The sequence below is a fragment of the Rissa tridactyla genome, chromosome 22 (assembly GCF_028500815.1).
Source record: "Rissa tridactyla isolate bRisTri1 chromosome 22, bRisTri1.patW.cur.20221130, whole genome shotgun sequence".
NCBI lineage: Eukaryota > Metazoa > Chordata > Aves > Charadriiformes > Laridae > Rissa > Rissa tridactyla.
In genome coordinates, this window is record NC_071487.1 from 5,074,277 (window position 1) to 5,099,527 (window position 25,251).

Below are 25,251 nucleotides of genomic sequence, written 5' to 3' on the forward strand. Positions count from 1 at the left end.
TCAGTGATGCTGGAGGGGCTTTGTTCTGCTAATCAGTGCAAAGGAACCAGCACTGGCCACAGAAATGGGCTCCCCGTTGAATTTACGCGGAAGTTTGACACTTGGGCCAGTTGTGCCTTACAGAAGTAGGACATTCCATCTTTCGTCTATGAACCAGCACGTCTCCAGCTACACCCAGTGGGTGGTTTAATGGGTGAGTGTTGGTGGCAAGTGATCCCTGGACCCTCTCCTCTGCAAGTGCTGGTTAAGGAGGAACATCTTAGTTTTTTTTAACGCTCTGGAAACCAAACAAGGAGAATGGTCTTCATCATTTAAAAGCTATAACGAATTATGAAATATTCTGGAAAGAAAGTTCATTGCCCGCTTCATGGGAAATGAATAGTGCAGCTTTAGCAATAACACAGACCTAAACGCTAAAATAAGCAATGTTATTGCGGTGTGAAATACGCTAGTGACACAGCGGTGGCTGTGACCAGTTTTGTCCTTGGCGTGGGACAAACCTCGTAGCCACCTCCGTGGGCTTGGAATAGCACCATCATTGGAGCTAAAGTAGACGTTTCTGCAGCTGGATGGGGCTTTGTTCCAACGGTTGAAGGAAAGGGCTCGACAGTGCCGTCGCTCTGCTTTGCACCCGCTTGTCTTCCAGCCGTGAGGCTGCCCTGCAGGGGGCTCAGCCCTTGTCTCCCCGGGCCATGCTCAAGGGAGGTCCCGGCGGGTGAGGGTGCCAAGGAGGCCACTGGCCACGGCTGCGCCAGCATCCTGCAGCCTGTGCTCGGGGAGGGTCTCCTCAGGCAGGAGGGGCTGACAGAAGCTGTACGTGGCCACGCAGCCTCAGCACTCGAGTTCACAGGTGACACTGTCCCGCATCGGTACCCGTGAGGTTTCATTCTGCAGCCTCTGAAGTCAATGACCAAAATGCCATTGACTCAGACGCTGTGAGTTCCCTGCTTGACTGATGTCTTTCGTCACCGGCTGGTTTCTCTGTGTGAATTCCTGCTTTCTCACTGGTTTCTCTACGTGAATTTCTGCCTTCTCACTGGTTTCTCTATGTCAGTTCTCCCTTTGAGGGAGCAGGCATTGCAGATGACAGGTTTCAGGGTAGCATGGGCGGGTTTTTTTGCCCATGAACATTAATGCTTACCTCTCAAACTGTAATAACAGCTGAAGCTAGATACAAAAAAAAATAAAAATATAATTTACACATTTCTTCTAAGGTATGTAAGCTGGTAAGAAAGAATAAAACGGGATTATGTGCAAAATGAAGACATCTGCTTTAGCCCCTGTTCCTCCAAGAACCTCTGGTCCCAGGATGTCCACCAGCTTCATCGGGATCAAGATTTCTCCCCCAGCTTTTGCACTGGGCCAGACACAGTGTCCAAGGGAGGAGGGTGGTTGTCACTAAAGGAGTGAAGCACGTTGAGTTTTTCTTGGCCATTCATGAGATGAAAAGTATCAAATTATATAGTGCTCCTATTGTGAACAGTAACTGGACAAAAATGGCACTTCCTTGCTTACTGGATACTCCCCGTGTGTATTCCGTATTTACTATCCGCACAGAGTTGTGAAGCCAGCACAGGCTGGGGGGAGGAAGGCAGCCTTTATTTTACTGTGCAATCCACGGCTAAAAGTTTAAAAAGTAATTGCAGGTACAAATCTGCCCCGTACTCTGTTACCAAAGGGAGAGCTGGGGACTGAGTGTCTCCAAGGTGGAAATGATGTTAGAGCCTTTGTTACCAGTGATAATACGAGCACCAGGGAGCTCAGCCTGTCTGTCATGTCCCAGCCGAGGCTGCGGAGCTGGCAGGCAGGGAGAGGATCTTCTTACTTGTAAATTGAGAGACATCTGAAGTCCAAGAGGGACAATAAACAAGGCCCGCACAGTGTCGCACAGTGTCGTCGGGCTTGCTGAAAGCAGGACTGCAGCTGAACCAGAGGCGCCTCCACGAGGGGCAGCGAGCAGGCAGCCGGGCTTGTTCCTAAACCGAACGGCCGGGGCCGGTGACACCCGCCGCAGATTTGTTCTCGTGCAGGCTGCTGGCAGTCTGGAGGCTGACGCTGCTGGGGCTCTTCGCTCGCTTACCTCAAGAGAATGGAGGCGTCCTCAGCCCAGGGTCCGCAGCGTCTTAGGTGACAGTGTTCCCTCCTGCCGGGAAGAGGGGTACAGCCTTTCAAACGCAGCACAGCCCCACTACGCGTTAGCCTACAGAGAGGTGGGGGACGCGCACAGCTCTACCTGCGCTGTTACAGAAGTTGAAGGTGGGTTAAAACAAAAGCGTTAAAGAAATGCAGTGTTGGGGCAGTTCAAGGAACCAGCCTGTTGGCAGGAGATGCTCATGCCACGCGAAAGAAGGCGGCTATATCAGCCAAACCTGGTTTGACCGTGTCTGCTGGTCGCGTGGACAGTTTGTCGGTGCTTAGGAAGGTAGTGTCTGCTCCAGCTGGCGTGATGCTGAGCCACTCTGTGTGTTCAAGAAGGACGGGGAACTGCTGGAGAGGGGACAGCAAAGGGCTGCCAAGATGCTGAGGGGACTGGAAGACCTCTCTGATGAGGAAAGGCTGAGGGATTTGGGTCTCTTCAGTCTGGAAAAAAGACGGCTGAGGGGGGATCTTATCAACGCTTATAAATACTGAAAGGGGGGGTGTCAGGAGGATGGGGCCAGGCTTTTCTCAGTGGTGCCCGGGGACAGGACAAGGGGTAACGGGCACAAACTTGACCGTGGGAAGTTCCATCTCAACACGAGGAGGATTTTCTTTGCTGTGAGGGTGGCAGAGCCCTGGCACAGGCTGCCCAGAGAGGTGGGGGAGTCTCCGTCTCTGGAGACATTCCAACCCCGCCTGGACGCGTTCCTGTGCCACCTGCTGTGGGTGACCCTGCTGTGGCCGGGGGTTGGACACGATGATCTCCAGAGGTCCCTTCCAACCCCAAAATTCTGTGATTCTACCAGCTGGCTGCTGTTTCTGCAGGGGCTTTCTTTCATGGCATATCATCAACTCATCAGAAGATTTAAAGAAAGACGTATGGGCTCACCAGGAAGCAAGAGTTTTATTCCAACACTCCCTTCCCCCTCTGGAGCCCAACTCACGGCGCAGTCCTGGGGTGTCCTCGAGCCATAAGGGGGAACTGGCACATGGTTCTTGGTCTCTCCGGGCTGACATGTCCTTGCGCTGCACCACCACCCAACAGATACCTCTGGTTATAAATCATTGCTAAGCCCCATTTGCATCCAATTACTTTCCTAATTTAGGAAAAATTCACAAGGCTTGACCCCATTTTAACTGTGATAACTGGGTTTGACTCTTCTTGCACCAGGCTCTGCCAACAGACCTGTTCGCATACCCACATCCCTTCAGCTCCTCTGGTCATGCTTCTGCTTTCACTGACCGCAAGTGACCGTCTTCTTTCTTCCGCTCAAGCTTGTGGTTTGGTGGCACAGGTGTGGTTTGGTGTTCTGGCGCCAGAGATTTTGGATGGTGAAGCCACCAAGCGAGGCATGCTGGAGTCTTGTATTTTGGGCTTTCTCCTTCTGGAGAAAAATGATTCTGCTTCTGCTGTATTCCTCCTCTGAAGTGCCACCAAGTCTTATCTTGGTGATAAAATCATGAGTCCTTCACTCACCTTTGACCAAATGCTCATTATGTCCTGAAGTTGCAGGTGGATTTGCTGCTGATCTTGTTGTCTGCCTTAAGCAAGTCGCGTATTTTTCATACCGATGCCATCATTTTGCAAAGGCTCTGTCTGGGTGAGGACTTACAGGCGTGACCTTAGACCATGAAACAGTTTTACAACCCTTGTGTCTTGAAGGCTCAGCAGACATGGTGTTACCGTGCCGAGAGCCAGGCTACCCTGTCATGGTTCCAACTTAATATGGGATAAATCACAAATACTCCAGAACACCCTGGACTCTGCCATCTGGGGATGGTAGGATTTTCTTGCATTTGTTCTCTGTACAAGAAGTTGACTTTTGAAGACACGGGTGTCACTGTTTCTTTCCCGTGTTTCTTTCCTCTGGTCGGCAGATCAGAGGAGAGGCTTGGCTCGTGTCCTCGTGTGCTAGGGGCTGGCAGACGGGGAACAGGAGAAGCTGGAGAAGAGCAGGAGGGAGCCTGGGGCAAAGCAGTGTGAGGTAGGAGTGTGAGCATTCCTCTTCTCAAGGGAGAAAGACTAAGCGTGAAGAGCTGGAGAGGACTGGGAAGGTGGAAGGAAAGGCCTCGGGAGGTGAAAACATGAAGAGAAAGACGCAGCAGAGGCAAAGGAAGAGAAATACCAAGTAGAGGAAGACAAGAGGCCAGGGAATGTGGAGGTAAACGAAGAAAAAGCAAGCCCTGTTGCCGGGTGGCCGTCAGCAGACTGCTGGGGGGTCACCGTCGCACCCCAGCCTCAGGAGCTGTCACATTTTGCAAGAAGCCAGTTTCTACCTAAAACCGGGGACCAGCACAGTTTGCGCAGAGCAGTTGTGTGCCCTGGGCCGGTCTCGCGGGTGTGCACGGCACGGGGCTCACCAGGCTGAAAGGGAGCGTCCTGCCCTGGGGAGTCTGTGACCGGTGCCCAGCACAGGGGCAGACACCCAGCACCTCCCTCCCGGGGCCCTGCCGTCTCCCCTCGCCGCTCCCGGGCGTCACCTGCCCCCGGCCCCCTGCGGGAGCCCACCCGCCTGTTCTCACACACACGCGCTACTTCCTTGCCCTCCCTGACGAGCAGAGCCGGTGTTAGTGACAGTTTGGCTAATTAGAAGAAATATTACGGCTAAACGGGTATTCGTACTTTATATTTTGAAATTTCGCTGCCTGAACAAGTCGAGAAATAAAATACATCTTGCAAGGAAATCCTACGGAATGTTTCAAGGCTGCCCTGGAGCAAAATCCAGGCTCCTCTGGAGAAAACAAACCCTGAGTGGCCAGGAAGAGGAAGAGACGGTGGCCATGTCCCAGGAATCTTGGCAGATCCCTGGGGACAGCCGGAGATTGTTATTTTCACGAGACAGTTCTTGTTGACTTTGTAGCACGTCTTCCATGCCTTCCCCGCTGAAATGGCGCAGTGAGAAGAAACCCCGCTAAGACAGGCCTGGAAGGACTCTCTTAGGTCACGGAGTTTCCCCCTGCCCCTGCTATCAGGGACATCATATTTTATAGCCACTCACAATTTATAATCTGGCAAAAAAATACCAACGTGCTTTTTCTTCGCAGCATTCCTACTGAAAACTCATGCTCCTCTGACTGTTAATACTCGCCTAATTTCTGCCCCTGCCACTAAAATTTACTTTTTCCTCTTCTGATTTTATGCAACGATGTTTTTCAACTTATATAGCTCCTTGCTACGCATCTCCATTACGTATTTATGGATGGTCCTTATCTGCTTTCACTAAAAAAAAATTTCCAATCTCTCCTTTGCTCTTGCAAGACGGGCTTTCCTTTTACTTGTCTTTTTAATTCTTTTTTAACTCACGCCACTCACACCGAAAGAAAGTAAACTTTCCTAAAGCTAAAAGGGACAGCAAAGAAGACAAGTTTTGATTGTTTCAGGAAGCAGAAGGCTTCTTTGTCTGTAAATACTCTATTTTTCCAGTTAAAATGCCTGTGTAATCAATGATATGAACTTCTTTCTAGGGTCCCGAGTACCTTTTATTGTAGTATGACTTTTTATATGCAGCCAAGATTCGTTCAATTTAACTTGGATTGTCCAAATAACACCCACCCAAAGCCCGTTTTGTCCGTGATGGCAATTTTTTTTTTTTTCTCAGATGCGATTGTCCTTCCTTTAAAGTCCATCGGCAGTAAGAGCGCGGTGGCGCTGGGCAGCACAGCTGGACTAGCTCTTTGCGTTTCCACGTTCCGCAAGACTTCAAAAGCCACTGGAAGAGCGGAGGAGGGAATTGCTCATCTGTATGTATTCAGGTCACGAGGACCACTGGAAAAAATGTTTGCTACCTGTCTCCTCTGAGCCAGAGCTGAATTGTCAAATGGAGATATTGTTAGCAAAACACAGGGGCCCAAAGTGCCTATCGCTGCCAGGCTCATACAGCTGAAAAGGAATATTTGGAGGTCTGTTATAAAAAAAAAGACACGTCTTGGACGGACCATCCCTTCCTCTCTCCTTTCTTTCTGTCTGTTCACAAAGAAGTGACCTTTTAAAATCTCTTATCTAGAAGGTTCAGTTTAAAGAGCTGCTGACGCCTCTTGGAAAATGCTGAAAAGCTCTTCTGAAACGGTGCTGCCGCTCCCTGTGTCCTGGGTGCCCTTTCTTCCCTCTCTCTCTTTCATGGCTGGATGCATTTGCATTAGAAAAGGCTGACCCTCCCCAGGTTCCCTCTTCGCTGAACTCACAGCCTGATTTATAGCACCAGTAAACAGCTGCTCTCCCAGCCCAACCACTCACAGCATCTTCTGAACCGGTAGGAAGTGGACGGTGGCAGAAGCGACCAGCCAAGATGTCCCTCGGCCGGACAGAATTTGGGGCTAAGGAAGGAAAAGCTGAGTGGGTTTTATGCAGTTGAAGCCGTCAATATCTAGGCAGAGTAAGTTTGAGAGATTAATTTTCCTTGCCAAGACCCTTCTGGTGCGACCTGTAAATCTGTTTTCCCGGCAGCTAGAGTTTGAGTCCTCAAAAAACTCATCCTGAAACGGAGGAACTTTGGACCTTTGGCCATGTATTTCCATGTATTTCAATCTGACCAACTAAATTATCTCACGTAGACTTTTGTGCGCCAATCTGAAGGGACTGGTTGTGTGTCTTCTTCCTACCCGTGCGAGATAAATATTAATCCAGTAATTTAATACGTTTTTAGGGCCAAAGGAAATCCGTTCCCCTTCTTGTCTCGCTCGGCTTCTTGCAAAGACTAACATGGCTGAAGCATGGCCGGTGGAATGACCGTGGGTAATCCCAGGTCATTCCTGGGATATCCCAGGCTGTTTCATTCCTCCCAATACCCAGTTGTTGATGATGTGGAAAAGAAGGCCGGCCACAGGCTGGCTTGTACTAGGCAAGAGTGCAGACAGAAAAACAAGATAGAAGTGCCCCATTTGGGGCATTTTTGAGATGATGTTTGGAGTACCGTATCCCTTCCGAGCAGCTTAAGCGCATGAAGACATTGACATAGTGGAACAAGCCCAGCAGAGGCCACCGAGTTGATCTCAGGAGGCATGAAAGATCACACGAAGGGGCTTTGGTTCCTGTGCAGGGTATTTGTACCACTTGAGGCAAAATACTGGAAGCACCAGTGCTGACCACAGGGAAGGAGAAACTGCTCATCAGGACAGAAGCATAGCTGTAATTAAAGCACGTATTAATTGCTCTGCTTTACTAAGCACTTGGGAGCTCTCTGCTAAACGCTGTAGTGAGTTTTGTTACCCACTGAATTCACTGGCTGTGATTTTATATTTCCTTCACAATTCTTGCAAAAATACGGACGAGCATTGGGCTACATGTGAAACCTCACCCTAGAGCCTGCCTCACAAACCGCTGCGGGGCGAGGTTTATTACTTAGCCACTTTTAATCGACGTAGCATATACCATGGGGCCGTAAGTAGCCTAGCGTCAGGATTTTGGTAGCCAGGTCCAAATGATCCAGCAGAAGCAGTCAAGGATTCTTGAGGTTTTCAACACCAATTGGCTTTGGTACGTTGACAGCCAGAGCGCCGAGCAGGTCTCGCTCCACAGCTCCCCATTGAGACGGCAGAGTTCCATATTTAAGGATGTGACTGCAGCCTGGTCTTGTTATTTGCAGGCCTAAAAGATTACTTTTTAGATAAATTTTGTACTTTGCGACTTAACTGTTCCACCTGCTACTGCGGCTCCAAAGCATCTGCTAGCGACACTGGTTGGTTTTTGGATCTTTACTAGGGGTGAGAAAACCAAGATGCCAAGCCCGGTCTATATTCATCCCTCGCCATGAGCGGGTGTACCAGTTCACCCTGGCGTCCTCGGTGGTAGGACCTTGAAACCTGTTGCTAAAGGAAACCTGGAGGACTGCCTGCTGAAGAGCGCTCACCCAGAGCTTGTGTCACCAGAAGCACCCGTGCAGAGCACAGAGACGGAGGCATCAGGCTGGTTTGTACTCACAACGGCCATAGCCGTGCTCAGCTGTGGCCTCCTCGGAAGAAAGGGAAGGGGAACCAGACAGGGAGGGGCCACCACGGTTGATGGGTTCAGGTCCTACAACCCGGACGTATTAATAGTACCTCCTGACTGCAGCCTGAGGCACGGTCAGAAGACGCAGTTTTACTTCTTGTGACGATGCGCTGGTTGGAGCTCCCGGGGTAGCCATAGCTGGCATGTCACGTTTCAGCCCAGTCTTGTCCTTTTTCTCCTTTTCTTTTTAATCACAGAGGCCAGTTGTGGAGCTGCTCAGACAGCATGGACCAGGAAAAGGCAGTGCTAGGCACCCAGAGAAGGGGACCGAGGGCCCGCTGCTGGAAGGTAACCGTTGCCACTGCCGTGGTGGGCAGCGTGACAGCCCTCTACCTGGGGATCCTGCTGGGTGAGTGCGCAGCCGGGTACGTTCTTTCAGTTTATCTGCTCCAAAAAAGAAACAGTCTGCACAGTCCTCATAGTAAAAATCCCCAAAAGCCTTCTGCTGAGGACAAATTGTGATCAACTCTCCCCGCGTACACACAAATTGCGAGGGCTGTAGTCAACTCATGTTCTGAATAGCTGACTTCAAAGCATTTTATCTTCAGTATCGCGTGACACATATGCTCTGTTCCTCTCCTCTGATCTCTCCCTGTGACTCCCAAATTTCCTGTCACCGTACCTCGCTGCCCCAGCCATCTCCTGTCACAGCCTCTTGCCGCCACTGGCCGTGGCCTGTTCTACTGTCTCATCCAGGGCACGGCCACCGTCTCCTTGCCTCTCCCACCTCCCTCCTGCTGCCTCTGGTGCCCCATGGCCCGATGCGCCCTGGTGTGGCCCGCAGCTGACGTGCCAGCCCAGCTCTACTGTTACAGCACCACTTTCTAAGCTGGCTTTGACGCCCAGCACGCCTTTCCCCAGCCTGTTCCTGCACGGCTGGGGCCGATCTGGGATTGCACTGCCGGGTTGTACCCACCCGTCCGTTAACTTTTGTTTCAGGCTTGACAAAAATCCACCGTTTTCAAGTTCAAATGGGTTCACTGCAAAATGTTCCTATTGCATGGGGTGTGGGGTAGCCCAGCATGGCTACGGGGCACCCCTGGGGCAGCCGGGGGTGGTCAGGGACAGGCAAGCTGCTCAGACCAGGGGGGACTGACGTTCCAAAGCGGACAGCGAGGAAGGCTGGGTCCGGCCATGGTCCCCAAACCTCCGTGTGTCCTTTGTGACTCTGACAGACACCTTCCCTCTCTGACAGCCTGTCATCCCGTGGGAGAGACCAGCTTTGAGCACACAGTGGAGCTGCGAGGAATCACATTCAACAGCAGCTTGCAGACGGAGAACTCGGACTACTACAGGGTGCTGACGCCCGCCCTTGAGAGGCTGGTGAGTTGATCTGGGCTTGCCAGAAGACTTGGGAAAGACTGTGGTGGTTGCCCAGGGCCCAGCTCGCCTGCCCTCATTCAGCAGAATCGGGATGCCAAGGGCAGGAGGGCAACGGGGATTTCTTAAACATCAGCAGGGTACGCCATGGGGCTGAGCTGCACTTTGAGAGGCCACGTCAGGGCCCCAAGAGACAGTTGTAGAGTGGGAAATGTGTGCTGAGGTCTGTCCTGTGCAAAAGGGAGGCGGTAGGAAGGCACGAAGAAGGGACGTGCCGCCTCGTGCCCTGAGTCAGGGTGGGAAAAGCGTTACACGTGGGCTGGGCACAGGTGCTCCTGCTGGCTGCAGAGACAAGAGAAGATGCTTCGGCTAGCCTGCAGCTCCCTGCGAAATCCCAGGCATCATCTAGTCCCATCTCCCTGGGGTCGCCTCCCTGGTAAGTGTGTGACCACCATTCTTTGCTTTGCAGTTTCTGTCCAGTTTCCAGGACTCCCAGCTGGACTGGAGCTGCACTGGTTGCACCATCCTGGGCTACAGGTGAGTGTAGGCAGCGCCCTCCGCAGTCTCCGCGGCTCACGGTTCAGGGCGTTCTGACAAGCTCCACCAGGAAGGTGAGCTCACACCTGCATTCTTGTGCAAAACTAGTACAAAGAGAAACTGCTTTTTGGTCCAGGCTGGATTTTCTTCTGGGCTCGCACCAATGTTCTGGATTCTTTCATTTGGAAATGCAGTCGGAAAGGAGAACGGCTTTGTTCAACCAAAGCCGAACTTTGGGCCAAAGAAAAAAAAAAAACAAATGACCATTTCAACCCAGAGCACATCTCCAGAGAAACTTACACCTTAAATTATTAAGAATTAGTTTTGTTTCCCTCGAGTTCCCCGAAGGCAACTAGCAGAAGAGCCTGTCCCTTGTACTGACCATGGAGCCAATGTACCCATTAATTCTGTCTCCCAGCAGGAATGGAAACTCGAGTGTGATTGTCCGTTTCCGCCTCCGCTTTGCTGTCCAGGATTCCCAGCCCCTGAGCTCTACCATGGAGGAGGAAGCTCTCAGGCACGGGCTGGCGGCTGCCCTGCAGGAGCAGGGTCTCTCCCTGGCTGCCTATGGGACTATATCCTCCGCGTCTCTTGCAGGTAACGCTCCTGCCAGAGCAAGGGCGCCCTGCGCCAGCGCTGCTGCCACCAAAGGTCACACCAGCAAAACCACAAAGCTGTGTCTCAGACAGCCAAACTGCTGCGGGGCTTTTGCTCTGGGCGTCCGGTCAAGGCTCCATGCCCAGCAGCAACGTCAGAAATTGAGACGCTGCCAGGCACCCAAGCAAACCGACAAAAGATGCTCTGCCTGGCTCCCAGGTGCTACCGGCTTCAGAAGACGGCAGCAGAAACGTGCCTAAATCTTGGCGGTTGCTCAACAGACATTCATGGGGAGGCCCCAGGCCCCCCGCCAACGCCAACTCTGTCCTGCTGCTCTCTGGCCTGCTTTGGGGACCTGCAGCAACATCAGAGCCTAAAGCATAAATTGCAGCTTCTTTGGCTTTTCTTGCAGCACCTGGAACCGGCCTGAGGGACAGGAGGTCAAGCTTCAGAAGGTTAATTGCCGGGTTGTCTGTACCTACAAGCACACAGCAGCCCTTAGGCGGTCCTCAGAGTTGTAGCAATAATTCCTGCTTAGGTAGATAGTTCTCATATTTTAATTCTTCATGGAAACCACCTGACTAGAAATTCTCCTTTCCTTCCGTGATTGTGGAGTTGCATGCGACCATAGGACTCCAGGTCCAACAGATTTTAAAAAAAAAACAACACGTATGCCTGAAAAACATGAAGGTGTGGGTTCCTCTGCACTCCCTGCCATGGCGGGCAGGGTCCCGCCAACAGGAGGTGCACAGACACCCCTCGGCTTTAGGCAACAGCTTCAGCCGCGGAGCCTGCTCCTGGGAGGCAGCTCACTGCCACGGCTCTTGGGAATGTCTCCCTGCCCCCGGCATCGCCCCAGCAGCCCACAGGGCTGTAGGTGGCTGCTCCTCCGCTGCCCGTGGGGCGGCAAACTGAGGAAGGGCCCCGGGAAGGGAACAGGGCCAGGAGCTCACTGCTGGCCCTGGGGCAGGGAAGGTGATGGCCAGGCAGGAGGAAAAGACGAAGCGAAGCCTCTGCCAGGCCTGGCCCGGGAGCAGCACAGCCTACGGGAGCACCCAGGTCCCGTGCCCCCGACTGGGACGCCCTCACTGATCCCCATTCCTTCCATTTTGTCACAGGTCCCAGTGAGGTCTCTCCCCACAGACCTGGACTGAAATCAGGTAGGTGACGGGCAGGAGGAAGGACCATCTGCCCCAGCTCCTTGGCTGCGCTCTGCAGCCTGACCTGTAGCCTCCTCCTTACCGGTGGCCAGTCTGCAGAAGGAAGGGGCATTTGTGCCCCATCTGCTTCATAACCTGGTGGCCCAGGGCCCTGCCCCTCTTTCCCCCTGCAAGCTGAACAAGAGCTGCAGCTCCGCTCCTGGCTCCATCCCGAAGGGACTCTGGCACTGCCAGGGAGCAGAGCGATAAGGACACCACAGTGGTTGTCCCTGGGGAAGCCGGGGACGGTTGCTGGGAGGGCGGCAGAAGACACGAGTGACTCAAGCCTTGCTGTCCGCAGGGAGCTGCCCTGGAGACATGTTCACTTGCCGTAACACCCAGTGCGTGTGGAAAGAAAACCCTGAATGCGATGGCCAAAAAGACTGCGCTGATGCCTCTGATGAAAGGGGCTGTGGTGAGTCCCTTGCAGCAGGTCTCCTGGACATGGGGGACGGGCCACAACCCACTGCTGCAGACCCTGGCAGCTGTAACACCCCTGGGCTTCTGGGCACTGAAGGGAGACAAGGACACAGCACAACTTGTCAGGCCAGTAGTAGATGTCTGCATGAGGATGAGGGGTACTGTACCCCAGGAACACCTTGGTCCCACCACCAGCTGCAAAGGGTCATGACAAGGCCCACCTTCCTGGTGGGCTGGCGTGCTGGGCAAGCACCACATGCCCACAAGCTGCTAGAAGCTGATCACGAGGCAGTGGCTGAGCTTGTCAAACTAGCCAAGATGTTTCTCTCCAGAATTCCTTGCTTTAGAAGAGTTTCAGGGAGAATGCTGTGATGGGCCAGTGCTTTGCAGTGCTCTTTTCCAAGCTTGCAGGTTAATGTCTGCCCTGTGACATCCCTGGCAATGTCACAGAATCGCAGAATGGTTTGGGTTGGAAGGGACCTTAAAAAGATCATCTAGTTCCACCCCCCTGCCCTGGGCAGGGACACCTCCCACCAGCCCAGGCTGCTCCAAGCCCCGTCCAAGGAACCCCTCCAGGGATGGGGCAGCCACAGCTTCTCTGGGCAACCTGGGCCAGGGGCTCACCCCCCTCACACCAAACAATTTCTGCCTCACATCTCATCTCAATCCCCCCTCTTCCAGTTTCAAACCCTTCCCCCTCATCCCGTGGCTCCCCTCCCTGCTCCAGAGTCCCTCCCCAGCTTTCCTGGAGCCCCTTTAGGGACTGGCAGGGGCTGGAAGGTCTCCGCGGAGCCTTCTCTTCTCCAGGCTGAACCCCCCCAGCTCTCTCAGCCTGTCCTCCCAGCAGAGGGGCTCCAGCCCTCCCAGCATCTCCGGGGCCTCCTCTGGCCCCGCTCCAACAGCTCCGTGTCCTTCTGCTGTCGGTGCCCCAGCGCTGGAGGCAGCACTGCAGGGGGGTCTCCCCCGAGCGGAGCAGAGGGGCAGAATCCCCCCCTCGCCCCCCTGCCCACGCTGCTGGGGATGCAGCCCAGGCTGCGGGGGGTTTCTGGGCTGCCAGCGCACGGTGCCGGGGCGTGTGGAGCTTCTCCCCCACCGACACCCCCGAGTCCTTCTCCTCAGGGCTGCTCTCCATCCCTTCATCCCCCAGCCTGGGTTTGTGCTGGGGGTTGCCCTGACATGGGTGCAGGACCCTGCACTTGGCCTGGTTGAATTTACAGGGTTTGCACAGTTGTAACAACACAGCTGTAATGTCCTGCTGCTGAGTGTGTGCTGGGAGCGTGCATGAAGCTGAAGCAGCTTTTCTCCTTGCCCCTGGGTTCCGATGGATGCTCCGTCTCTCTCCTCCCTTTCAGACTGCGGGAGCCGCCCTGCCATGCAGACTGCCAGCAGGATTGTCGGCGGCTCAGAGGCATCCAGAGGGGAGTTCCCGTGGCAAGTCAGCCTGCGAGAAAACAACGAGCACTTCTGCGGCGCTGCAATCCTCACGGAGAAGTGGCTGGTGTCTGCTGCTCACTGCTTTACTGAGTAAGCTCCAGCCATGCTAGCTTGTCCCCCCGCCCCCCTCCCGTTTCCAAAGGCTGCCATATCTCCAGCCGTGTACCATACTGGTTTTCTTCCCCTCCCAGATTAAGCCACGGGGAGCTCTTGTCCCAGAGCAGATGGCAGGAGGCAGCACCACCCACACCAGGCTCTGGTTTGCGGAGCAGTCCTCTGGCTGCCCGCTCCCATGGTCCCGGCTGTCTCTCTTCCAGGTTTCCGGACCCAGCCATGTGGGCAGCCTACACCGGGACCACCTCCCTCAGAGGCTCAGACAGTGGCGCCGTGAAAATGGGCATCGCACGCATCATCCCGCACCCCTCCTACAACACCGACACGGCTGACTACGACGTGGCCGTGCTGGAGCTGAAGAGACCCGTGACCTTCACTAAGTACATCCAGCCTGTGTGCCTGCCGAACGCTGGGCATCACTTCCCCGCCAGCAAAAAGTGCCTTATCTCCGGCTGGGGCTACCTCAAGGAGGATTTCTGTAAGCGAAGCGTGGCAGACGGCATGGTGGGGTGGGAGCAGTGCAGGAGGCACCGGGGGAGGGAGCTCAGGCCGTGCTTTGGCCAGCCGGGGTGGGCTGTAACACGGGCGGCTGGTCCCACGCAAGGCTACCTGCCGTGAGCTCACGCTGGCGTCTTTCTCCTTTAGTGGTGAAACCCGAGTTCCTGCAGAAAGCAACAGTGGAGCTGCTGGACCAGAAGCTGTGCTCCAGCCTCTACAGCCATGCCCTCACAGAGAGGATGTTGTGTGCTGGCTACCTGGAGGGGAAAATCGACTCTTGCCAGGTAAGCTTCACCCAGGGAAGCCGGCACACTTCCCCACCTGAGTCCTTTCCCTCCCAGGATGCACCAAGCAGCACTTCAAGAAGCATGGTCATGGTTCCCCCCCAAGGTTTGAGGCTGTGCCTTGGAGCCAAGCACGGTCAGGGACTGCAGAAGACAAAAATGATGCTATGTTCCCTAGCTTGGAGTAGGACGTTGCTCTTTAAGGGGCTCTTTTGGCTATTTAACTACTTTTCCCTGCTTCCTGAGCTGTAATCAGGGCTGGCACTACCAACGTACCTGGTAGGTCCTCAGGTCAAAAGCCAGATGGTAAAGGGCAGCAGTGGAAACTAAAACATACACAACAGTTTTTGGTGAACAACTTGGTGTTTTCCCTAGTTAGCCTTTATCCGGCTTGGAATTGTAAGTGGAGAAAATCCTGCTTTTCACAATACGTGGGACGAGGAGGGCTGTGTTGTGAGAGGAGGACTCTGATTGCTATGCCTCTCCCTGTGGTTTGGCAGGGCCCTTCATATCTCCAGCCACCAGCTGAGCAAAACTGCCCTTCTCTGGTGGTAGCACTTCATATTTCTGCAGCAAATGCAGCACAAACACCAGAGAAGGGGCCAAGAACGGGAGATTCGAGGTTGGATGATGAGCATGACCCACCTGGTTATTCATTACTCACCTAGAGCAATCCAGCTCCCAGAAGGCCCTGCCAGCTTCACAGACCCTACATGTCCTACATCAGTGACACTCCTATGGACCCACCGTAGCAAAGAATCGGCCAGGGAACCCTAGGCCAAATCAAGAAAACATCATGCAAAGCTTAGCGTGATCTTCCTGGCTTGTGTGTCATGCAATGAACACCCATCATTGGGCAGTTCAGGGGTTGCTGGGCTTTACCTTTAAGAGCAGCAGTTTAATACATTATTAAACCAGTAGAAGTGCTACCCTAGGTTTTATGGAGGATGCCTTTGTGCTTTTCTGGCGTATCAAGGGCCCAAGGCTACTGCTTAATAGCAGGATGGCTTGCCCACACAGGGGAGCACCCAAAGGCCAGCACAGGAGATGCTTCACTCATCACCAGCCTGGAGTAAATAAGCAGGTGTGAGCTGGGATACGCAGGGACAGAGAGACACCGTCTGGCAGACTTACGCTGAGGGCAGCCAGGGCAACCTCGGAGCATCCCCACGGAGAGCTCACCAGCTGTCTTCTCTTGCAGGGTGACTCCGGTGGGCCCCTGGTTTGCCAAGAACCATCCGGCAAGTTTTTCCTGGCGGGAATTGTGAGCTGGGGAATCGGTTGTGCCGAAGCCAGGCGGCCCGGAGTTTACACGCGTGTTACCAAACTCAGAGACTGGATCTTGAATGCTATTTCTGCCTTCCCCGCCTCCGTAGCCCGTACTGTCCCTCCAATACACCTCAATACGAAGAGTAACGTGGTCAGCTCTAGAGAGCTCAACGCCACCATCACTGGAGCAACCCCCACCGCTTCACCAGCCCCGGCTGCCGGCAAGCCAGCGACTGCCTCGAGACCACAAGGTATGAGCACCCACAGGGTGGGTGCACCTCGGCAGGAAGAGTGGCTGGTACAGGTCCAAACGTCAGGTTTGTTCTTCCGCTGAGCTGAAATGGCCATCAGTAGGGTGACCCGCACAACCCCTGCCTAAGCGCTAAGGGCCAAGGCCCAAGTGACACTACCTGGCTGCCCCGGCACAGCCCAGAGCAGCCCGGCAAAGGCACTCAGCACCTGTGCAGATTGCTTTCATGGGTTCCTTTGTGCAACTGAATGCGTAATTTTGTCGGCAGTCTGTGCAATTGGTCCGCTCCAGCAAGCCCAGGACACGGTACTAAGACACAGCAGCGTCTGACGCTGTTTAACCCATTGACCACTCACTTCTCTTTACCACCTAAGGACCTCCCAGCAGTTCAAAGTTGACGGCTGCAACTTCACAGCAGCCCTGCATCTTCTCCCCGGAGGGAGGGCAGGTGTCTATAGGATGACCTGTCAGCTCCGAGGAGCCCTCCCAGCAGCTCTGCAGGGAGAGGCAGATGTAGAATATTTTTCTACATTTAGGATTAACTTTTTATCTGGAATGGCAAGGCTACGACGGGCAGAGCCGCTGGTTACTTTGCTTTCGAGAGAGGCACAGGATTAAGGACTTGCCAAGAGCAAGATGCAGAACAGCAGTTTGGGTGAAAGCCCGCGTATGGCTGCGCATTGTATGGTTGGACTCGGTGATCTCAAAGGTCCTTTCCAGCCATGGAGATTCTATGATTCCATGGCCACCAGCAGGGACTGCCAGGCTCGGCAGGCAGGGCTCAGGGAGGTGCCTCACGCTTCAGCCCTGACCTGCCCCTGCTCAGGCTCCCTGGTCAGGGACAGCAAAAGTCTCTCCTCGCTGCTCTCCTGCTACGAGTACTCACCAGTCGTGCTTTGCCTTTCGTTCAGAGTGTGGAGGACGACCTGGGTTCTCTAAACCCAGCAAGATCGTGGGAGGAACAGACGCTTCCAGAGGAGAGATCCCCTGGCAAGTCAGCCTGAAAGAAGACTCAAGGCATTTCTGTGGAGCCACCATAATTGGGGACCGCTGGCTGCTGTCGGCAGCTCACTGCTTCAATGAGTAAGAGTCCACCTCTGGTAGCCCTGCTTTTCCAGCTCGCCCGCCCCCGGCACAGAGCTGTCTAGTGGCCGCGTGGCCAAAAAACCCACAGCTGTGGCACTGGAGTCACAAGAACACACGTTGGACGTTAATGTTTGTTATGGCTAGAGACTGATTGATCATAAAAGGGGTTTTGCGGGGCAGCAGGGAAAGGTTAAAGTAGCCTTGGCAGGTAGCAAGGACAACACATCTAACGGTGGAAAAGGACAGGTGCCACCAGAGAGCTTCTTCAAGAAATTTAACCTTAAAAATTGGCTGTAACGTAGGAAATAAGAGACGTGTAGTCAGCTGTTAAAGGGAAGAGGGGGCAGGTCAATCCCGCGTAGTTCTGTTAAACAGCGAGCCCAAGCCCAGACGTATAAACAACCCCGACAAAGAAAGGAGTAGCAAGAAGACGATGTTAGTCAAGAATAAAAACTCCTGAAGGCCGAAAAGGGTGGGGGACTAATTATGAAGAGTTTCAAGACAACCGTATGCATTAAATAGCTGGGCAATAAAGCAGCAAGTGAAACGCAAGGTGTGAAGCGAGACACACGGCAGTTCTGTGTCAGTGGCAATTAAAGAGCAAGTGAACGCTAGTAATTAGATTATTATTAGATAATAGATTATTAGATATTATTCTAGATAATTATTAGATAAAGAACTGAGATTACCAGTATTTTGCTGGTAATCCCCAGCGTACCGACTTCTCAAACATGGCACGCAGTGCTAGAATAACACGGTAAAAAGGCTGGCACAAGGATGAGCTGGGTGCGGAACCGCATCCCGAACAAACGTGTCAAAATAGATCAGACCAGACTTGGGAAAAGAGACACCTGGGTGGGCAGGGAGTGTGTGACAGGGACTACGCAGTTACGAAGGGTACAGACCAAGGGTTTAGGGAATGCCTTCTTACTGCTTCCTTAAGATCCAGTAACCACCAAGAGCAGGTGGAAAACAATCAAAAGGAAGCAGTTTGTCATAAACGTCATTAAGCTGAATGTTTAAAATTCATATGGGTTTTTTTTAAAAAAAAAAAAAAAAAAGGAATAAACCACAAAAATCCATCAAGACCTACTGAATGTAGAGACATTTCATGCCTGAAATAAAAAATTTCTGGAGGTGAGGAGAGGGTTACCTGCTCCTCAGGAGACATCCAACACGTGCCACTGCTGGAAACGGTTCTTTGGGCCTGACTCCGCAGGGCTGCTCGTCTGCGTGCTGGACCTTACTTTGTAAAGTAAGGCTTCAAACACCGATCGCTTAAAGTTGTCTGCAATTTTAAATGCCAGAATTCATGCTAGGCTGTGCTATTCATATCCGCATGCTTAGGCTTATGTATTTGCAGGACAAATCCAGAAGAGATTGAAGCCTACGTGGGCACAACATCACTCAATGGAACGGATGGGAATGCCGTGAAAGTCAACGTAATAAGAGTGATCGAGCATCCCCTCTTCAACCCCATTATTCTGGACTTTGATGTGGCTGTACTTGAGTTGGCAAGACCTCTTGTCTTCAACAAATACATCCAGCCCATCTGCCTCCCACTTGCTGTGCAGAAGTTCCCTGTTGGCAAGAAATGCATAATTTCTGGATGGGGTGACCTCCAGGAAGGGAACGGTAAGCGGTGGTGCATCTCCAGTTGGTTTGCTCTGGAGCAGTGACAGACTCAGCAGCGCAGCCTGTTCCACTGCGACCAGAGGGTCCTGGGAGCGTCCAGGACAGGGGACAATAACGGACAGTCGGGAGCTGACAGAAACACAAGAATAAGGGCGCGCAGAGCTCATCCTTAAACCGCAGTTATTTAGGAGTCACCAGCAAACAAGAAAACGGAGAGAGCAGGAACCAGGAGAAACCTGCTGGGCTGCTCTCGGTAGTTCTCCCACGTGAAGCCGGAGCGGGGCACTGCCTCGGGGGCCTGCTGTCGCGCTGCGGTGACAGTGCGTCAGCCTCAGCAGCCGTGCTCAGTCGCAAAGACGTTCCGGCCAGTTAGAAAAAGCAAAAATCCCGCCGCAGGGAGAAGGCCTGACAGTGGCACGCGTGCTACCAAAAAAAGCCTGACTGTCCCTCTAATAGTTGACCGGGAGCTCACGGGCTGTCACGACAGAAACTTGCTGCCTGTGTGCAGTGTCCTTTGCCCAGGTGTGAAACTGCAGCCCGGGGCGAGCCAGGAGCTCCAGGGCTGCCCATACAGGGCTCAACTGCTGTGTGGGATTACAGGCTATTTCCCTGAAGTAGGTTCTAGGTCAGTCCAAAAGCCATTAGTTCCCGCTTCCCTCTGCTGCACTCACTAATCCTGTGGTTTTTGCGCAGGCACCAAGCCCGAGGTCCTGCAGAAAGCCTCTGTGCGCATCATAGACCAAAACACCTGCAACTTTCTCTACAACTTCTCCCTCACGGACCGAATGATCTGTGCTGGCTTCCTGGAGGGGAAGGTAGACTCGTGCCAGGTAAGAGTCTGGGATTTCTCTGCTCTTCTGTGGATTGTTCCAGAAAGCTGGGCTAACTCACAGCCTCAGCACATACTTGGGAAATATGTACGGAGCTGCTGTGGCCAGGCTGTAATCACAGAATCTTCATGGTTGCAAAGGACCTTTGAGATCATCGAGTCCAACCATACACACACAAAAAAACCCCCTCCAATCTCTGCCACTAGAGCATGCCCTGAAGTGCCACATCTAGACGTTTCTTAAACACCTCTAGGGACGGTGACTCAACCCCCTCCCTGGGCAGGCTGTTCAGTGCCTGACCACTCTGTCAGCAAAGTCATTCTTCCTGATATCTAATCTAAACCTCCCCTGACGCAGCTTCAGACCATTTCCTCTGGTCCTGTCATTATTCCCCTGGGAGAAGAGCCCAACACCCACCTCTCTGCACCCTCCTTCCAGGGAGTTGTAGAGGGCAAGGAGGTCTCCCCTCAGCCTCCTCTTCTCCAAGCTGAACATGCCCAGCTCCCTCAGCCTCTCCTCACATGCCCTGGTCTCCAGACCCCTCCCCAGCCTGGGCGCTCTCCTCTGGACACGCTCCAGCACCTCAATGTCCCTCTTGTACAGAGGGGCCCAGAACTGAACACAGCACTCGAGGTGAGGCCTCACCAGTGCCGAGCACAGAGGCACCATCACTTCCCTGCTGCTGCTGGCCACACTGCTCCTGACACAAGCCAGAATGCTGTTGGCCTTCTTGGCCACCTGGGCACACTGCTGGCTCATGTAATCCACATGTACGTTAGCTCAGAAAACTCAGACAACTGCCCTGGGGCTTTGGAAAAGTAAATAAAGCTCCATCCAAGTTGAGCATGACTTAACCCAACATCCCACTTCTCTGGCTGGCCAGACCGGAGTCCTGGATGAAGCAGGTCTCCTTCTGTGGCAGCGAGACAGTGGTAGTTGGTGGTGGCTGCCCTTCACTCGTGGAGAGGTGCCGTCAGTAGCTATTAACTTTCATGACAAATGCCACTTGTACCTGGGCAGCCAGGTTGAGCCATGGACCTTAGTTTCAGCCTCTGCACACTCATGCCTTGCACACACGCTGCACGGTGGCAGACAGCCCCGTGGGGCTGGATAAAGAAGAGTTTGGGGCAAGCCGAGTCCTCTCAGTGTGGCTGAGGGGCAGCCCCATGTAGGCTCCCCCTGGGGAGATACTGAGCTGAGCAGCCATTGCCTTGCTTCTTCCTCAGGGAGATTCAGGAGGACCCCTGGCCTGTGAGGTGACCCCAGGAACGTTTTATCTGGCCGGCATCGTGAGCTGGGGAATTGGTTGTGCCCAGGCTATGAAACCCGGTGTGTACTCCAGAATTACCAAACTCAAAGACTGGATCCTGGATACCATCTCACAGTCGCCCAGTCCTGGCGTAGGCACCCTTTCCAGTTCAGCCATCACTAGAACTTCTACTGCAGCCGTCCTCACCCACCAGCCCAGCACAACAGCTGCAAGTCCAATCGACAGAACCACCCTGGAGACGAAGATGACCACAACCATGAAAGAAACCCCCACAGCTCTGAAAACCACTGAGCCTGCCAAACCCACCCAAGCCCCAGGTAAAATTGACAACAGATTTATTGACGTGTTGGTAGGATGCCTCCAGCCCCAGCACAGGGTACTGAGCAGCCCATGGGTTATTGCCTTCTAGTGGTGCCTTGTACCAGCCTTACCTTCAAGTGTTCCAGCAAGGTCTGTATTGGAAAAGAAAATCCCGAATGCGATGGCATTGTTGACTGCAGCAACGGCTTCGATGAGCGCAACTGTGGTGAGTACTGCTTTGCTGCCCGCGCCTGCTGCCCAGCCTTGTTCAACATTACCCAACCCACCAACTTCACACGGGCTGTCTTGGGCCCCACGTTGAACGCTGGGGGGCTGGGCCAGCCCCTTGTGGTCCAGGTCCTCCTTGGTCTGCCAGAGCCTACAATAAGATAAAGCTGGGCGAGCAGCATCCAAATTTTCTGCCAGGGAATGTGGCCTCTCCTCCTACGCTATGAGCATTAGAACCCATTTCCCAGCACACAGGCCTTCTGGTCTGCTAGTACAAGCTGGCAAGACAGCTCAGAAGAACGTGGCAGCCCAGAAGTCTTGTCATCCCTGGGACTAACTCCTTGGACTGCACATTCCTTGCTGGGTGACAGCTCAGCCAGTCCATCCAAACGTTCCCCTCCCCACGTACCACATCCCTGGAAGGTGTGATCTGTGATAACACGTAAAAGTTCCCAAACCATACATACATGTCTGCCAAGCCTCGCCTCAGATGGGTAATGACATTCGTCAGATGGAGTCTCCGTCTCTGGAGACATTCCAACCCCACCTGGACGCGTTCCTGTGCCACCTGCTCTGGGTGACCCTGCTCTGGCAGGGGGTTGGACTGGGTGATCCCCAGAGGTCCCTTCCAACCCTACGACTCTGTGATCACATCCTACTGCCCCGTGTGTGTCTCCCAGAAGGCCGCCCCATGGCACGGACTATGGAAGGAGGGTAGCTATCGCTTTCACTTATGGTTACTTAAAACCGCGCTGCCTCTTCTTCTGTCCCAGACTGTGGCATAACGACTTCTCTGGCCTTCAGCAAGATCGTGGGTGGCAGCACTGCAGCGCGAGGAGAATGGCCCTGGCAAGTCAGTCTCTGGCTTCGGCAGAAGGAGCACAAGTGCGGGGCTGTCCTCATCGCCGACCGGTGGCTGCTCTCCGCAGCTCATTGCTTTGATATGTAAGTCTGAGGCGGGCTACTGAAGACAGCTGACTCTTGGCCTCCTCCTGCCAGCCCGCCTGCCCTTCCCCTTCCTCTCCGTCCAGCACCATGGCTGGGATGTTGTGCCCCACTGGAAGCACGCATTCCCTGTTACAGGTGTGCCCCTACAGGTAAGCATGAAGAGGAAGGAGTGGAGCAAAGCCTGGGTATGTCCACAGTGTGATGGAGACAGGGGTCCTGGCCTCACAAGGCGTGGCCATAGTGCATCCCAGCCCCACCAGTGGAGGAACAACCCTCCTTGTGAGGCCATGCTCCTAACTGCCAGGTTTGCTGTCTTTCTGCAGTTACAGTGACCCCAAAATGTGGGTGGCCTTTCTAGGGACACCTTTCCTGAGTGGCATCGATGGCAAAATGGAGAAAATATTCCGTATCTACAAGCACCCGTTTTACAATGTCTACAGCCTGGACTACGATGTGGCACTTCTAGAGCTGAACATGCCCGTCAAGTTCAGCAACACCATCAAACCTATATGTCTCCCAGACAATTCACACATCTTCCATGAAGGAGCCAGGTGCTTCATCACAGGCTGGGGCTCCACGAAGGAAGGAGGTACTGGCTGAGAGGGCTCCCTCACATCCCTGATGGCCAAGCTAAGTGCCACCTACCCCGCGACCCCAAACACTTACAATACCCACTCCCCATGCCAGGCTGGACCCTGCAGGGAATACCAACCTGGGCAAGGCCTGGCGTCACCACAGTCTCCTTCCCAACCGCCATGCACTGTGCTCCTCTATTTCGTTACACCTCTGCCCTCTTGCAGCCTTCCCAAGCTTTCTACGTGCCAGCTGCTGTGCTCCCCATCCCTTCGGCAGCTGCCCCAGCTGGGCGTCTGCAGCACGACCACCCTCCTAATACCATTTCTACCTGGTCAGCCAAGCTGCCTGACAAAGCGCACACCACAGGGACCTTCCCGTGCTTGCTCTGCCGGGGAGGACGCAGGCCTGATTCACTTTCCCAGTGCTTGCCCCTTTGGCAAGCAAGTAACGCTGCAGAGACCCCGCTCCTACACGTGCTGCCGGTTCTGACGTGCTCTGCACCAAGCTGACAGCCATGACTTCTCTCCTCAGGTCTCATGTCAAAACACCTGCAAAAAGCAGCAGTGAACATGATCGGAGACCAGGCCTGCAAAAAGTTCTACCCTGTCCAGATCAGCAGCAGGATGGTGTGTGCCGGTTTCCCCCAGGGCTCCGTCGACAGTTGTTCAGTGAGTGCGAGAGCAGCAAGCACCGCGGCTGCAACAGGGCCGCCTTGTGCCAAGTCCCCCGGCTATCTTCTCTGAGGAGAGCCTTGCCCTGCCTCCCCTGGCTCAGCTGTCTGTCCATCCATCTCCACTGGCTGTTGCCATGACCCAGGTCCATCCTGCAGGCACCTCGTTCTGCTTGCCCAACCTGTGACAGGTCAGGGAAACGTAGAGAGAGGTTAATGCCAAGCAAAGAGACCACAGGGATACCCCGGAGCCCATTTCATGACCCTGTTGTGCCTCCAAACATGGTCTTCTGTGTCCCGGAACCCCAACCTCAGATTGTGCGTGCAAGACCACCGCTGAGCAGTAGTCCTCCAGCTTGGAAGCAGGCTCCCGGGGAGGTGGGGAACAGGACAGCAAATGCTCCTATATCCCAGAGAGAAAGGACACGCCACAGCTAGGGGGGCTGGGCTGCCTTTTTGGATTGAGACAGGACCCTTTTCCTCTCTCTGCAGGGCGACGCAGGTGGGCCCCTGGCATGTAAAGAACCCTCAGGGAAGTGGTTTCTGGCAGGAATCACGAGCTGGGGCTATGGCTGCGCCAGGCCGTACTTCCCTGGAGTCTACACCAAAGTCACAGCTGTCCAGGGCTGGATTGCGCAGAACCTCAAGCTCTGAAGCTGCATTTCACCACTCAGGGAAGGCGACGAATGAGAGGAGTACTCGCCAGAGGATGCACTAACCCCTCAGATAATGTACCTTTTTTTTTTTTTTTTTTTGATGCTGCAAAGGGGTGAAGATGGCCCGCAGGTATTAAGCAAATGCCAGTATTGCGTGACCCACTGCAGTCGTGACACTAGGGCGTTTGGTAACTGCTTTGCATAGAAAGGTACAATTCTAGACATTGTCTATAAATAAACGAGGCCTGTCCCATCTTAAGACGTGGCCAAACATCCTACACATTAAAACGTGGCCTTTCTAGTTGGAGGGGGGCCCGAAAACATCTGCCAGAGATGCGTGTCGTCTGGCTGACCTGTCTGTGAGCTGTCACCTCAAAGCCAAGCCAAGAGACGAGTGAATTTTGACCCAGCCCAGAGTTACACCTTTGCAGAAGCCTCAGACCTCGCTGCCTTGACGGAGCTGCCACGTTGTGCAATGGCATTTGGGGAGGGTCCGCTACTGTTCCCACTCAATGCGTGGCACTGGTAAGCTCAGTAACGATCCCCTGGGTCACCATTTGGTCACAAGAGAAGGTAGGACTAAAACACTTGGACTTCAGACTGCGCAGGCCCTCATGTGTATTAGAGAATCAGGACAGGCTTCTCGCCTCCCCCTAGACCTCCAGCTCCCTTTGCACGAGGGAAGAGGTGGTTAAATTGATAAAGGCACTGCCACACAGACCACTGCTCTGGTTAAGCTAGGTGGGAAAAATTCAAAGCGGCCCGAGGATACAACACCTTCAGTGGGACATCAGGTCCCGTGAGCCAGCATAAGGCACACAGACACCTTTGGTCGTAAGAAAAACACTGCTGCAGAGCTCCCATGTCAAGTCTTAGGCAGACTTAGACATCTCACAGATCTGGCCACCAAAACCGAACAGCGGCTAGTACCCAAAACCCCTTCCTAGTCTTTGGAAGCTTAAGCTCTTAGTCTTAAGCTCTGCACTTGGGTATAGCAAGAGGGTT

At 53.8% G+C, this 25,251-nt stretch overlaps 1 protein-coding gene across 2 annotated transcripts; it reads left to right on the forward strand.

The window, feature by feature from the left end:
* Positions 1-8,343: 8,343 nt before the first annotated feature.
* Positions 8,344-24,533, forward strand: TMPRSS9 (transmembrane serine protease 9). Of its 2 annotated transcripts, XM_054182286.1 has the most exons (19): positions 8,344-8,474; positions 9,321-9,448; positions 9,915-9,982; positions 10,401-10,579; positions 11,698-11,739; positions 12,080-12,193; positions 13,551-13,722; positions 13,950-14,224; positions 14,392-14,528; positions 15,730-16,048; positions 16,959-17,130; positions 18,497-18,768; positions 19,462-19,598; positions 20,825-21,185; positions 21,278-21,394; positions 22,170-22,341; positions 22,668-22,933; positions 23,452-23,588; positions 24,083-24,533. In XM_054182286.1, exons 1-19 carry the CDS (start codon positions 8,351-8,353, stop codon positions 24,242-24,244), a joined length of 3,354 nt encoding a protein of 1,117 aa, XP_054038261.1. In that variant the 5' UTR covers positions 8,344-8,350; the 3' UTR covers positions 24,245-24,533. The 2 variants fall into 2 exon arrangements, with proteins under 2 accessions (XP_054038261.1, XP_054038262.1); XM_054182287.1 differs by lacking the exon at positions 12,080-12,193.
* The last annotated feature ends 718 nt before the right edge of the window (positions 24,534-25,251 follow it).

What these genes read in the sequence shown, in the direction of transcription:
- TMPRSS9 (XM_054182286.1), top strand. Translation starts at nt 8,351, where the DNA reads ATGGACCAGGAAAAGGCAGTGCTAGGCACCCAGAGAAGGGGACCGAGG. An exon ending in CTACCTGGGGATCCTGCTGG is followed by an intron (nt 8,475 to 9,320) that starts GTGAGTGCGCAG and finishes CCTCTCTGACAG; the next exon opens with CCTGTCATCCCGTGGGAGAG. An exon ending in CAGACCTGGACTGAAATCAG is followed by an intron (nt 11,740 to 12,079) that starts GTAGGTGACGGG and finishes TGCTGTCCGCAG; the next exon opens with GGAGCTGCCCTGGAGACATG.